General features: G+C 52.9%; 1 protein-coding gene, 1 long non-coding RNA gene and 1 pseudogene across 4 annotated transcripts in view; 1 reads left to right on the forward strand and 2 right to left on the reverse strand.

The window, feature by feature from the left end:
- LOC149866969 (transcription factor CP2-like protein 1) lies at window positions 1-13,239 on the reverse strand. Of its 3 annotated transcripts, XM_090044538.1 has the most exons (15): window positions 13,090-13,239; window positions 11,893-12,047; window positions 11,464-11,537; window positions 10,951-11,056; window positions 9,643-9,749; window positions 9,397-9,549; window positions 8,915-9,025; window positions 8,477-8,574; window positions 8,326-8,380; window positions 7,201-7,294; window positions 6,485-6,575; window positions 4,674-4,756; window positions 3,074-3,219; window positions 1,757-1,808; window positions 1-1,044 (listed from the first exon to the last, which is right to left on the reverse strand). In XM_090044538.1, the coding sequence occupies exons 1-15, from the start codon at window positions 13,170-13,172 to the stop codon at window positions 1,007-1,009; spliced, it is 1,446 nt and encodes a 481-aa protein (XP_089900664.1). In that variant the 5' UTR covers window positions 13,173-13,239; the 3' UTR covers window positions 1-1,006. The 3 variants fall into 3 exon arrangements, with proteins under 3 accessions (XP_089900664.1, XP_089900665.1, XP_089900666.1); XM_090044539.1 differs by lacking the exon at window positions 8,915-9,025; XM_090044540.1 differs by lacking the exon at window positions 3,074-3,219.
- LOC149866970 (U2 spliceosomal RNA) lies at window positions 2,764-2,891 on the reverse strand (annotated as a pseudogene).
- LOC149866971 (uncharacterized) overlaps window positions 4,767-14,142 on the forward strand; it is a 26,571-nt gene continuing 17,195 nt past the window's right edge. The window contains exons 1-2 of the long non-coding RNA XR_016441963.1: window positions 4,767-5,269; window positions 11,399-11,598. This is a non-coding gene — a long non-coding RNA (uncharacterized LOC149866971). The remainder of the gene's footprint in view (window positions 5,270-11,398; window positions 11,599-14,142) is intronic.

The raw sequence follows: 14,142 nt of genomic DNA on the forward strand, positions 1-14,142 counted from the left end.
TCTGTTTTGTTTTTTTTAATAGAAAAAGGATTAGACAATACAACATCCATATATAAATAGAATCCTGAAAAAAGAATACACTTAGTTTTCACTGATAATATTAACAGACCATACAGCATTTGAGAAAGTCCAGTAAACTTGGACTAAGGTTAATGGGGTTATTTATTTATTTATTTTTGGCAGGGGGGAGGGAAGAAGGGAATGGTATTGAGAGGAATATTTTAAATGACAAGCTGCATTGCAGATTGCAGTTCATCACAGGATCCAAAAGGATTTAGGCACCCAGTTCTTTGAGAGCTGAGTGCCTAACTGATTAGTTGCTTGGGAAATCCTACCCAGAATCCCTCTGTTCACAGACCAAGTATAGCACTGTTGGCAGCAGTCCAAGCTTGCCCATAACTATCCCCATGCTTCTCCTAGTCCAGTCTATGGCCCATTCAATCCTCTTGCTCTTATTTGTGTCCTCATCACTCAGGATGACCCCCGTGGTGCTAGGTGCTGTACAAATAGAGGTACCATTGCCACTCCAAGGAGTTTAAAATCTCAGTCTCTACAGACTAACTGGTTGCTATAATGGGCAATGTTGACACATGTATTGGGAAAGCAATGGACTCCCAACAGACTCAGTGCACACAGGCTACCAGTGATTAATTAGTTCTTATTGCCAGGGGCTGAATTTGAACCTTTATCCAGGGAGGTCTCTTCATAGGGGGACTTTGGCTGAGGGTGCAGTATTATTGAATACCAGCATAAAAACATCCATCCACGCTATCAACTAAAGGCATGGAAAGTAGAGAACAGTGTCCTTTTAAACATGGGGTCAGGGTGCTTCGTAAACACAGCTTTGAACTGCAGTTGCCTTGTTCTAGCTCCTTTCCCATGCTAGGAGGAGATGGATGGTGTGGTAGGAGAACCTTGCGGTAGTCTCTTCATCCCAGATAGTGATTTGGCACCTGCTGCTATCAGTGCACTTCTCCAGGCTGTCACATCCCAGGTGACTCTAAACTTATCTTAGTATTAAGTGGTAGCCTTCCGGGGCCTGCACTGAGGGAGGAAAAACACATGCACAACATTTGAACTGAAGTCCTAATGTTTCTCTCATTCAGCTTGCGAGACACTGTCTCGGTGCATTAGAGAAGGCAACTCTGTGAGCGGCATGTCAGGACACAACGCAGGAGGATGCTGGCAGAGGCAGTGTGTCACTGCATGAGAACCTGGAGGTAAGAAGCTGGCTAAATGCCTGTATAATTAATGCTAGAAGATACTTGCCGAGTGATGGCTTCATTTGCTTTAATAGAGCATCATGGGGGACAGGCTGGCTCGCTCATCTCCTGAACATCTTGCGGAGCAAAGACGATTATTACTATGAAATGCAAAGGCATTTCCTAGCAATAATGGCTGCGCCCCCAAAACTGCCTCTTGCCTCCTCAACAGATGGTGCTGTGTGCCACTTTGCGGCTTCCCCCACCACCACCCCAGAAGGGGCTTCATTTCAAGTCAAGCAGTGAGTTTAAAATAAATTGGGGGGGGGGGATTGGAACGGCTGTAGATACATCAGAAAAATTCCCTGCCCAACCCCGCTGCCTTCTGCCTCATTTTTCTTCTACCAGTGAACAGATCACTGTCACTCCTCCCTTCCAGTATCATTCAGTGCATGGGCAATGCAACTGACCATGGGCCAGAGTTTCCCTTCAGGGGGTTTCTTCTGCCACCTTGATTTCCCAGAGAAAAGGGCAGGGCTGGGAAGTCATCTTACCTTTGGTGACCGCTGCTATGAAGCAGGATTCATCTGGCAGGTTTCTGATCATCTGTGCAGCCCCACAGGGAAGGAAGAAGTCAAGGTTAGAATTTGGGAGGGAGGGAGTCAGTTGCTCCATCTTCAGAGCTGCTCACACCATTGAAAGAGGCATAAGTGTTTGGTAGATGGTGGGGAAAGCATTGCTTTTGGGTCATCTGTATGACAGCTGGAAGCACCGTGGAGGCCAGCAAGATGATCCTATCATACTGCCTGGCTCTTCCACATACTACATTTCATTTTTGAGCAGGTCTCAAAGTTTTTTTGTAGATTGGAAGGGGATGTGAGGGGCATCTAGTTCAATTCCTGGACCAGTGCAAGGCCTCAACCATACAAACCCCATACAGAGGCCAGTCCAGCCTCTTTTTGTGAAGGAGATTCTCCTCTGCAAAGCATTATTACCCTTGCTTATCAGATGGGAGAAACTGAGGCAGGGAGGGAGGAGCAGTTTGCTCGTGAGCTTCCCACAGGCTGGTGGCAGAGATGTGGGGATAAAACCCAGGTGTCCAGAGTCCCAGTTCAGTGTTTTGGCTTCTAGGTTGCAAAAGGCAGGGCACTCAATGCAATGTAAAGGAAATTGTTTTATTATTATTTCATTTTCCGTATTCCCAGCCAAATTAGCCAAAAACAAATTCCATATCCAAGAGTCAGTCCAGAACCACAGGTGACTCTACTACCAGCAAACATCCTCCACCCCCATCTGGAGCTTCAGATGTTTCCAAAACCTTTGGCAGGCATCCTACTTACAGGCCCAAGCCCAGAGGCTTGGAGCTCAGATGCCCCCAAGTTTTACTTGCCCTCAGCCGTAAGGCCTCAGGGGCTAGCCAGGGAAGACTCTCCCATTTCTGTAAAGCGGGTTTAAAGCCAAGACCTTACCACTCCTGTGGCCATACAGGAGGTTTACTATACATTACCTTGGCAGGTACTATCCCCATGCACAGAACCAGCTTTTTTTTTTTTTTTTCTGTTTTTTTTGCACTGGTCCTGGAAGCACTGCAATACCAGGTCAATGCATGGAGTGGATGGAACACGCTCCAGTTCCACCACCCAATACCAAAAAGAATCTGCTCAATATAGAGAGGTAGGGCACAGAGATGGTTGCCCCAAGAGACCTTGCCCCTTTTCCTTTGCCTGGCCGAGCAGCCTGCCTGCCAGCCTTAGCCCTTCTTCCCAGGGTAAGGGAGTGATCTTGTACTGAATGATGCACCCTGAACCGTTATGCCCAAGCAGGGATGGGACTGGAGGGGAAGGCAGAGCCCCAGAGCCAAGGCCCCTTACCAGGTCATTGATGAGGATGAGAATGCCTGTGGGCCCCTGCTTGGAGACCTGCAGGATCTGATTGGCTGGGAGGCTGAGCAGCTCAGCCAGTTTATTGGTCAGTTCCATCGCTGTGAGCTCCTCCAGATACACCTCCTGGTAAACAGCTGTTTCCAAAGAAACACCCCTCAAAAGCTAGTAAGGTCTTGCTGGCATTTTCCTCCTAGGAGCTTTCCATGGGCAGCTAAGCCCACTGGGAAGGCTCTGTCCAGATGTTCCTGAATTCAAATATAGACTCTGGGGCTGCCTTCACTCATACATGCAAGTATCTCCTGCTGCCCAGAAACAAGGCAGCCTCTAACTAATCCTACTGGAACAGCCTACAGCTTGATTGCAAGTTAAGCACTAGGTCCTCTGCTTGGGGGAGATAGGCTGACAGCAGGCTGCTGCCCATCTCCTTAGTACCTGAGGCCCTTCTATGGAAAATTGACAGCAAAGTCCTCTGTGGGCTCTGTGCAGCTTGTGGCGTGCTCTGCTTCTGAGGATGTTCAGAAGGAAAGGACCAAGGAAAGAAAGAGCAGCAAATTCATCTTAGAAGAGGGTCCCTTCGTGTCCATGGATCTCTGCAAAGCTCCAGCTGCACCATTGGGGTAGGCAGGTTTTCCTAGAGTTGGGGCCAAATCTGGAGGTGCTCCCTTCCCCCCCCCCCAAAAAAAAAAAACCAACAAAAAAACCAACTAGTGAGGTTTTCTGCAGGGTCTATGCCTTGAAGTGAAGCCTCCAGTGGCCCCTGAACAAATGATACACCAGGGTACCCATCCCTCCTGTCCCCTTATTCATGTCTCTTGGCTGTGCCATCACCCTCTCCTATGGGCTGCTGCTATGCACATACTTTATCCCCAGATAGCACTGCCACTCCAAGCTAGTGGAAAGACTTCCTGGCTTCACTATAACTTGGACTGGGTGCTGAGCCAGAGGCCCAGACTGGGGGAGTTACACACAGACACTGCAGGGTATGTTAGAAACAGAGCTATGATCCATGCTTCAAGGGTCTGTCCTGGAGTGGATCCAGAGGGGATGCAGCAGCATGGCTGCACCTCACTTTCTGACCATGCAGCAGGAGCAACAGGTGAGGACTTTAAATCCCCAAAGCAGGTAAGAATTCTCCCCCTCTCTTCTCCTTCTGGGCTCAGAGCCATATTCCCTTCCATTCCTGTCACTTTCTTTGCTGAGCCACAACCCCTGTGCAGCCCTGGTGGAGTAGATCTGTAGCTCCCCTCCTCCCTCGGACAGTGGCAGCAGCATGCAGGGGAAGGGATGTGCCTCTGAGCAGGGAGGGGAAGTGTGCGTGTGGAAAAGTTATTCTTACCTGCTTCGGGACTTAAGTAAAAAGTCCCCAGCTGTTGCTCACGTGGTGCAGTGTGTTCACTCCAGCTAGGGGGGATGGGAGAGACCCACCCCTGCAGCACCAGTTACTGTTCCCACACCCACCTTTGCAAAATCCTGGATCTGCTTCTAGGTTTGTCCCCCACCCAAGCTTAGCCAAACCCAGCCCCTCATCCCTAGAAGACCTAATCCAGGTTCTTTGGCTGCCACTCACCTGCCCAGTCTCTTGTCTTACCTGAATGCGACTCCTCAGGGGTCTCCCCTCCACTGGCCTGGGGCTCTCTGGAGATGTACAGAGTTAACCGAGGGCGCACACACCTACAGAGGGGACAAAAGCACCTTAACTCAAGCTTGTCTGGTTATAACTTATGAGCAGGGATCCTGGTTTTCTCTGATTTAAAAAAAATCCCTAATTTTTGGTTAAAAAAGTAACCCCAAATCACACTTTTCCATGACGAAAATTAAACATCACTATGTATATATCTATATATTAGTAGTGTTTCATTTAAATCATGGGAAAATGTGGGTTCAGGGTTACTTTTTTTAACCAAAAATTGGGGATTTTTTTAAATCGGAGAAAACCAGGATCCCTGCTTATGAGCCTAATTGTACTGAATCAGTGTGGCTGCAAGTGGAAGGCACCCCCTGCTGGCTGGATTCCCATTCATCCACCAACAGCGCCTGTCATCATCTCCCTTCTCTTCTCTTGTAGGGCAGGATCCGCCTTGGGCTGTCACTAACAGGAGCATCTTGACTGAATCAGGATCCTTGTGTGCTGGGCAGAGCACAGACTCAGCCAGGCAGACCCTGCCCCAGAAGGCTCATGGGCAAGTTGTTATCCCATCTTGCAGCTGGGTGAATGGAGACACAGAGCTACAGGTCTTAGAGGGCAGAGTTGCAGTGGTTTGAAATGCACAGCCACCCTCCTTCATTTCATTGGCATGCAGATACGGTTCCTAACCTCCAAACATACACGCCTGAAGCTGGTAGTGATCCACTTAAGCTGGAATCGATCTGCTCAGCATGATCCAGGCAGGGCAGGTTGATGGGGGAGTAAAGAATTTGTCTTCAGTGAGGCAGCTTTTTCCCCATGAAAGGAGGACTCCTGCCTAGCCAGAATTAGCAGGCAGCAGGTTGTGATGTTAGGGAGGGGGTGTGGGAGGTGGAAAGGGCATCGTCTGTCAAACAGAGTGAGGGGAGGAGATGGTATGTGCCAGACCTGAAAAAGGGGCTACAGTGCAGGCTGAACAACAAGAGACAGAGCCCTGAGAGCACAGTCTGGGAGGAGGGGGGAACGTCTGCCTAGGGAACGGACTGGCAACAGCCCTGATGCTTGGCATGTTTAGCATAGACCTGACAGACCACTAGTTACTGCAGCAGGGGCTGGTCCTGCACTGGTTGGGAGTGAAGCCAGCTATCCCTGATCACTGGCAGGCCCAGCAAAGCTAATCCATCCCACATTCCCGTGCTTCTGCCCTGGCCAGCAGAGCAGCCTACCACATCTCTGCCTGGGAATGCAGGCCAAGATTTTTACAGAAGCCTTTGGTGATGCTTGAGGCTAACTTGGGATTTTTTTAAAGGGGCCTGAAGTTCAGGGCTCAGGCCCCACCCTCTGAGAACTGGGCCTTTGAAGGGGATCCAATCTGCCTCCCCATTCCAAAATCATGGACTACTCCCTGAAATCAGAGTTTCTGCTTGTGTTACCTGTATTCCCCAACCAGCTCAACTGAAAGGGAGCCTGAGCCTCTCTTGAGCCAATTCTAAGCTAGGGAGAGCATAGGATTGGCATTATATATCCTAAAAGCATAGCTCTTATTTGCTTCAAAGGGATCCCCTAAGTGAATGAGGCAGGAGCAGTCTTTCTGCAGCACCTAGCATGATGCGGTACTGCACCATAACTGAGTTTCCTCACTACTACCCCAGGACAAATGACAAAGGGGCTTTGGATGTGCCTGAGCAGTCAGTGTAGGACCCACCCCCCACCTCCCACTAGCCCCCAGGCTTCTCCTTAGCCTTGGGTGCCTCCCCACAGGCTCTCTGACCCACCTGGCTTTCAGGGTGTTAGAGAGCCGGATGCCGTCGGCCGCACCACATATCTGGATGAGGTCGGTGCGGGAGAGCTTCAGGAGGTCTGCTCCTGGGGGGGAGGGAAGGAGGACAGGTGTAGCCCCTTCAAATCCCTATGCAGAGCAGCTCCAGGGGACTTCCTGGGGCACCTGCCTTGAGGAGGGAAGCCTCCTCCTAGCTAGAATTGAAGTGGACACATTGGGCTGTTTATTGCTGGGAGCAGAGAGAGGGCCTGAAGAGGAGCACCAGGTCCATGGGGGCTGAAGATACCAATCCAACATACCCAGCAGCCTGGGCATACCCTCTGCATCAGTTCACTATGATATCCAGGGCAGCAGGCAACGAAAGGTCCTGCTGAGGGGTGGCTGCACCACATCCCGTTTATAATCAGGGGCTAGTGTCTGGGATGTGCCAGTGCTGGGGTCCACAGGGCCAGAAATCTACCCCATCCCTCCCCACATCAGGGCCTGCTCTAGGCTTCAAGTTAGCTGGGTTTCATCCATGCATCTCAGCACCTCTCCAGGACAGGCAAGCGAAAGCATCTCCTTAGCACAGGGCCAGATCTATGTAGCTCAAACCAAACCTCAGCCTCCAAACTTCCCAGTGCTGGGACAGTCAGAGCTATGAAATCCTCCTCCCTCACTTCTGTTCCTCTTCATCTCATTGGCCCCAGAGGCCAGGGAGCAAGACCTCACCTGTGAAATTAGCCAACATCCGGCAATAGCCTGAAAATCGGTTTCTGTGCAGCCACTGCTGGGTTTCCAGGATGGAGGCGCAAGGGCTGAGAGCCTGCAGAGGATGGGCAGGGAAGAGCAAATATCAGTCACAAGCCTGATGTCTGGGGAGTGGCTTGGAAGAACATGGGATTGGCCTGAAGCACATGGCATGAGTTTATGGGTGCTCAACAAGCAAGCATCAGCCTAGGGCTTGCCTTGTACTGAGGGAGCAGTGGTGGAGGCTGCCATTCACCCTGTTGCGATGGCTCCAGCTCCACAGGTAGAGGCAGTGAGAGAGTAATGTTGGTAACCTCAAGCAACTTGTCATTGCCCCCTGAGTTTGTCCCAGCTGGGACAGGAGCCCAGAGCTGGATCTACCACAAGATGCATGAGTGAGGTGCCACCAAACCAAGGGACCTGCCCCTCCATCCTGCCCTAGCCCCTCAGGCAGGCCCTGTTTTCCTTCCCAATACCCTTGCTAGGCACAGCCTGTGTCATAGAGGTCCTTCAGAGGAGCATGTGGGGGGGGGCACTAAGGTTGACAGAAAGTTCAAGGCCACAGCAGGAGTGCTAATGGTGCAGCCCTATCAGATTCCAGCGAAATCTGTGAATTGTGCCAAGCACCTTGTTACAAGGACACGAGAAAGGAAAGGAACAGGAGCAGGGCAGGAGCGTTTGCTCCCCCAGCAACAGTCTGTCTAGCTGAAACTGCTTGGAGCCCGGGGCCTTTTCCCTGGTTGATACTGGGGTGGGTGTTAGCTTCATGTAGCACAGAGGTAGAACCAGGGACTGGGTTTCAGTGCTTAGAGATGGGGGGAGCAATCGGGACTCCTGGGCTTTCTGTCTAGCTTGCCCTCCCCTGACTGTATGCCAGGCTGAATCACCAAATCTCTGCCTCGGTTTCCTCACTTGCAAAACGGGGCTAATGCCTTGTGTGACGCTATTGTTTGGGAAGTACTTTCTATCCTCTCTCTGTAAGTGGCAGGGGAAGGAATTAGACCATATTGTATCCACTCCCCTTCCTGCCACCAGAGGGCAGCCTTACCCAGCACTGGGCAGGGGGGTTAACCCACAAACTGCAGCTGTGCTTAGGTGCTTGCTTACCTCTGCTGTGCTTTCTGCATGGCTGTCCAAGACACAGCTGGGGGTGGAGCATGCCCTGCAGGGGAGAAGGGATGTGCGTTTATGTAGCCTCCTTAGCAGGCCTTGCAGGAGGGTGGGTGCTTGCTGGGGCCAAGAGGTCTCTCCAGCTTACCTTTCAGGAGTCAGCAGCTTGAAGGTGTGAGGAGAGGGCAGGCTGGGAGTAGCTGGAGGGCTGTGGGGACTGCTGGAAGCTTCTGGCCATGGGGCACACTGAGAATAGGAGAAGAAGAGGGTCAGGGGCTAGGTGGATTGCTGCTCTCCAGCATCACCTAAATGCAGCTGCATCTGGGGAGGAGCAGGGGACCTGATGGCCCACTCCATGCATCTGCTTCCTGGATTTGTAGTGCTGAAGACCTGCCTCACTGGGGTGTGTAGGGCCTGTGGCTTGCTAATGGGCTGTCCTAGTGATCTCACAGCCCGAGAGCTTTAGGATCCTGACATGGCTCTTTCCCATTTCTCAATTCCCTGAAATTTTGGAGACCTCCTCCCTACAGCACTGCCCCACCCAGAGAGCTTGGGTGCCTCTGAAATCGCAGTGGCTGGGCCCCACCTCTGTCAGTACAGTGCTCTCGTAGGATGGCTGGTATTTCTCTCGCTCCTGCAGTCCCTGCTTCTCGATTTTCTCCCGATCAGTTTTCTGCTTCCTGTCTGCTCCTTTGGGCTGTGAAGCAAGCAGACACCACCCTGAGTCCACTCTCCATACCACCGTGCCAGCAGGGGTGGAGACACACATGTCACAGTGCCATGGACAGACAGGAGGGAGCATCCTCTAGTCTAGTGGCTAGAATGCAGGGGGGAAGGTGGGGGAGAGAGGCAGGACTCCTGGGTTCCCTTCCTGACTCCAGAAGCAAAGGAGAGGTATAGCCTCTACCTATATCAAGAGACAGAGAATCAGATGGCTGGGTTCCCCCGCCCCCCTTGACTTAGCCTTAAGATCCAGGGGGGAAAACTTGCCCCGGGCGTTGTTTCCTTAGTCGATGCTGCTTCTGTCCTGCCCCTAGGGCACAGGGAGCAGGCTGGGGCAGGGATTACCTTGAAAACCTTGACAAGGCAGCTGGCCGAGTGCAAATGCTCCATGTGCTCGCCCTTGTCATTGGCCTTGAACGTATCCACCTGGATGCGGAAGGGGACACCCTTCTCACCCCCATTCTTGCGTAGTGTGAACTCAGTACTGATGCAGTGAACCTGCCCAGAGGGGGAGCAAGGGGGAGGGGGGTAATCAGAGGAGCTGCCTGACCTTCCCCCAGCCTTCCTCCAGCCAGGCCCCCCTGCCCTTACCTGGACGAAGACAGACGTCCGCTTGGTGGGGTCCCACAGGAACTCCACCGTGTTGAGCAGCGTAGGGTGGATGTGTGGATCCAACATGCCAACTGAGAGTGGGATATCTGTGGGAAGCAGGCAGTAGGCTGAGGTGGAGCTTGTGCCAGGAAGAGGCAGGCAAGGGGCAGAGGGAGCCCAGATACCAAGGGGATGGGTGCAGAGCAGGTGCCTCCATAGAACATTTAGGGGCATATGGTGTGTGTAGCCAGGAGCCTCCCTGCCTGGCCCCTTGCCATGCAGTAACTTGGGGTTGCTGCCATTGGCCTTGGTTCTATCTGCCCCCCCACCCCACAGGCCTTTCCCACACCAGAGCCACTCAGCACTTCTAGGCAGCCCTAAATTAGCTTTGCAGCCTCAATTGGGGCTGTAGGGAAAGGGGGCATCCTGCCCCCGGGTCACAGCAGTGTCCCCTCTGGCCACCAAACCATGCTGCTTCCCCAAGCTAGGAATGGAACCCAGGAGTCCTGGCTCCCAGCCCTGTGTGCTCCAGTGGCTTCCAAGGCTAAAACCACTGTAGTCATGTCACTACTGGTTTCTTCAGCATAAGAAGAGGTAGCTTTTCCTGGGCTGAAGGCAGCATTTCCAGCACTTTTGCTATTCCACCTGCTCTGCTTGCTGCATAGCTCCCACCTTTTCATCCACCTTTACCTGGACAGAGGCATAAAAATTCTGCAGAATATGGACCAGGAGTCAAGTCAGATCCAAGTCACACAAACCCAGTATGGCTTTTCTGTGCCCCCAGAGTCTATTCCCAGCTACACACGAGTTCCAGTTCTGGTCATTTTCCTATCTCAGGGGAGCCCAGCCCTACCCTCAACTCCTATAGGGTCCTTGATAAACCTCAGAGGCTGCAAACAGACATCACATTGATCCTGGGATAATTTTAATTGTAGCCATTTTAATCCCGTTTTAGCCAATTCCAGCCAATTTAATCCTGTGAAAAAGTGCAAGAGTACAGACATCCATGTCCTTTATCCCAGGATAAATACTAAACGTTAGTAACAGTTTATCCCAGGATATAGCAAAGTACATGGGCACAATTATCCTGGGACAGCATCATTGAATCAAATGACAGAAAAGAGGCAGTGCATCCAGCAACTCACTAAACATTGATCAGAAGGGTATTGTATGCACATGACAATCCTGGGATATTTCTATTCTGGGATAAACACAGGCACTAAGTATTTCACCTGATCCCCATTCAATTTTTGTTGCACTGACGCAGCCCCCTGCTCCCTTTCCTGCTTCGGCTGATGCCTGACTCACCGATATCCAAGATGCGGTCACCTGGGCGGTTCCACCTCCAGCCCTCCAGCTGCTGGTGCTCTGTGTACTGCAGACGCCGGTCGTGGAACACCACACGCACCACACTCTGTGGTGGGAGGAGAGACAATGTTGTCAGCAGCCAGTGTCAGCCTCAGCTACTGGCATGGCACCTGGGATGTGGTCCACAGGGCTCCCCAGGCCGCAGCACAGGCCATTGTGTGCATGTGTAATGGAAACGTGGCAGCCCCAACTGAGGCCAGTCACCTCGCCAGGCTGGGGAGGACGTGGCCTCTGGGGAAGTATAAGAAGGAAAAACCCAGTGGCACGTGGCCATAACAGTAGGAAATCCAGAGCCCAGCCTCTGCCTGTCCCAGTAGTGGCATTTGCCTTCTCAGGGTCTCTTGCCAAGTGTCAGTTTTATGACTTCTGCTTTTTCCTACACAGCCAGACTGAAGCAGAGCCATCATGCAATGCCACCTGGAACAGACACTGCCCAGCTCCCTCCCTCCTCACCTTCAGCAGCTTGCGGCACTCAGAGAAGTCTCCCAGCTTGGGGTTGCACAGCAGCCGGATCTCATAGGACTGGCCTGGAAGAGACAGTACAGAGCTGAGCCAGGAAGCCAGGGCTGGGAACTCCTCACCATGCAGGTGAGCCAAGGGCCTTGTCCTGGGAGCAAAGGTAGGGCATGAGTCACAGAACCAGAGGAGAGGGTCCCTGGGAGAAAGTCTTCACCAAACTCTTCGCTGGTCTGCAGTCAGCTCAAGGCCTCCGAGCCCTTGGGCTACTTGTGATCCCCTTCAGAAGGATGCAGGCAGGCTTGGCTTGAACAGCCAGCACCACAGGGGTGCTCATGCACCCATGAGAGCCTTCACCATGAGGGGCAGGAAGAGGGAGATGCAGGACCCCCCCACCCATGCCTGACCACAGCCCACATCACTCACCTTGGTTCAGGTAGGTGAGGGTCTCCTCATGTTGCTTGATGGCAGGCGAGGTGGCAGCACAGAGCACATACTGGAAAGCAGGGCAATGCAGCTCCGCTGAAGTGGAAATGTTGTTCTGCTCCTCCTGCTTCAGAAAGGGCAGCGCCAGGGGCTCCCTGCCACAGAAGAGAGGGCATATTCTGGGGATGCTGGGGGAGGGGGCGCAGCTTCCACTCCAGGATCCCACCTCCCAGCACTGTGGAAAGGACTGATCCTAGGTGTGGATGATAGGAGCACGAGTCTCCCTTCCCCGTCTCCTACAGTGGGCACAGCCTGAAGAACTGAGCACAGGCCTGGGAACCCAGCAGTGTCAGCATCCTGATCTCATCCACTCAGGCGAGGCATGGATTTGTTCCTGTGCCTCTGTCTCCCCTCCTGGTAATGTGGACAGTGATCCTGACCCCACCCCAGCACTTGCTTCAGCCCTGAGCACCCAAGGAATGCTATCTGGGCAGAATTAGGAGCAAGGGTTTGGGCTACTTCACTTGAGTGTTGTGGACATGTCCCCCAGTCAGCATGGGTCCCTCTGCCCCTTCGCATTAGGTTGGGAGCCACAAGGGGAAGATTCTGCCTTGATTCCTGGGAGGGGGACAGGGTCTGCTGGTAATTTCCAAGCTCTGCTTCCAGCCTCCCAGAGAAGATGGTGGGTGCTTGGGCAGTGGTAGGTGGGGAGGTGAGGGGAGTCCACATGGCTTTATTCCTCTCTAGTGGCAAAGCCGAAAGGGTGGCAGCTGGCTCTGTGTCACTGGAGATGAAACCATGTGCATTCAGTTCTGGAGGGTACAGGCTCAGTTCATGAGGGGGAGGGGGAGCCTGCCCCTTAGAGAGGTCCCTGCTACAAGGTAGTTCCCCCTCCCCAGCCCATTTGTATATCTGTAGCTTCCCAGAGACCCCAGCACTGAAGCTGTGCGTGCATATCTGCTCTCATAACAGTCCTGTCTGCTTCTGAGACAGGATCTCACAGAAGAATTGACATCTCTGCTTCACAGAAGGGGAAACTGAGGCATGGTGGGGACAACTGGGCCAATGTCCCAGAGCTGGGAGTGTGGATTCCAGGTTCACCCTTACCTCACTGGTACTGGCACTGTGGGAAACAGGACCCCATCACTGGCTGGCACCTGGGGGAAGGTCAAGGAGGGTGGTGTGAGGGCTTCTTACCTGAGCAGGTTGTTGCCAGAGCATGGGTACATCTCCCCTGGACCTGGCCAGTAGTGCTCGGGCTGGCTGTGCCAGAAAAGCATGGCTGGGCTGAATAGGTGGATCCTGGGATCAAGTGGAGAGCAGGTCCTGCAAGGCTGTAGAACGCAGCCCCTTGCACCTGCCTTTATGCTTACCTGGTGGGTGTGTGCAGGGAGCTGCACTCTGGGATTGGCTGGCATCCAGACAGGGCTGAACAGGTACAGTGGGGAGGGAGTGGTAGGAGGAGAGGGAAGGGACCTGGAGCCTTTCCCCTGCTGCTACCCAGTGCCGAATTGTACAAGAGACGGGCAGTTGTTGCTGGGGTGAGAGTGGGCCATGCCAGGTGCCTCATACTCATGCTGAGAGCCAGAGACAGGCTCCCCTTCCCTAATGATTAACTTCAGGCCGTCGCCCTGGGACAGCAGGGACCCAGAGGGAGGTGGTGCAAGCAGGAAAACAACTCAAGGCAACTTCCCAAGGAGATTTTGCAGGGGCTGGGAAGGAGGGAACCAAAAAAGGTGTGGTGGTGGTGAACAATTACAGCTAGAAAGCAATGTAGGAAAGGGTCTCCCCTTCTTGCCCTCCCCTAAGCCAGCTGCTGTCCCTTTGAGGTCTGTGGTCTGCCCTAAACACACTGTGTGCATCTGGGATTCAGCTGGCCAGCCTGTGGCTTGTGCCATGATGTCCCCTGCTCATCCAGGACTGTAGGATATGCAGCCCCCTCTATGCCCACAGGTGCAGCACCCATGGGAGGGAGCCCCAGATGCCCAAAGCGCTGCTGAAAGCAACCAGACTTCCATGGGGTCTCCCTCCTGTCATGCACAGCCTGAAAATGTTTGTTCTTCTGAGCCTCACAGGGAGACTTTGCTGAGTCAGAAGCAAACAGTAGCTGGGTCAGCACATGTCCAGACCAAGCCAGGGCGTGGCTTTAGGGTAGCAAACAATAGAGGGTATTAGGCAGGCAGAGCCTGCCATGTTAGGCCCAGGCATTGTGCTGTTGACCTACAGAGCAGGGTCAGAAGAAATATATCC

Source organism: Crocodylus siamensis, chromosome 4 (assembly GCF_052110815.1).
Source record: "Crocodylus siamensis isolate JL-2025a chromosome 4, ASM5211081v1, whole genome shotgun sequence".
Classification (NCBI taxonomy): Eukaryota; Metazoa; Chordata; order Crocodylia; family Crocodylidae; genus Crocodylus; species Crocodylus siamensis.

Bases quoted from the DNA above. Each gene is read 5' to 3' on its own strand.
- LOC149866969 (XM_090044538.1), bottom strand. From the start codon at position 13,172: ATGCTTTTCTGGCACAGCCAGCCCGAGCACTACTGGCCAGGTCCAGGG. The intron at 8,575-8,914 runs GTGGGGCCCAGC...TCCTATTCTCAG, and splicing joins AGAGCACTGTACTGACAGAG to TGTGCCCCATGGCCAGAAGC. The intron at 8,381-8,476 runs GTAAGCTGGAGA...TCTCCCCTGCAG, and splicing joins AAGCTGCTGACTCCTGAAAG to GGCATGCTCCACCCCCAGCT.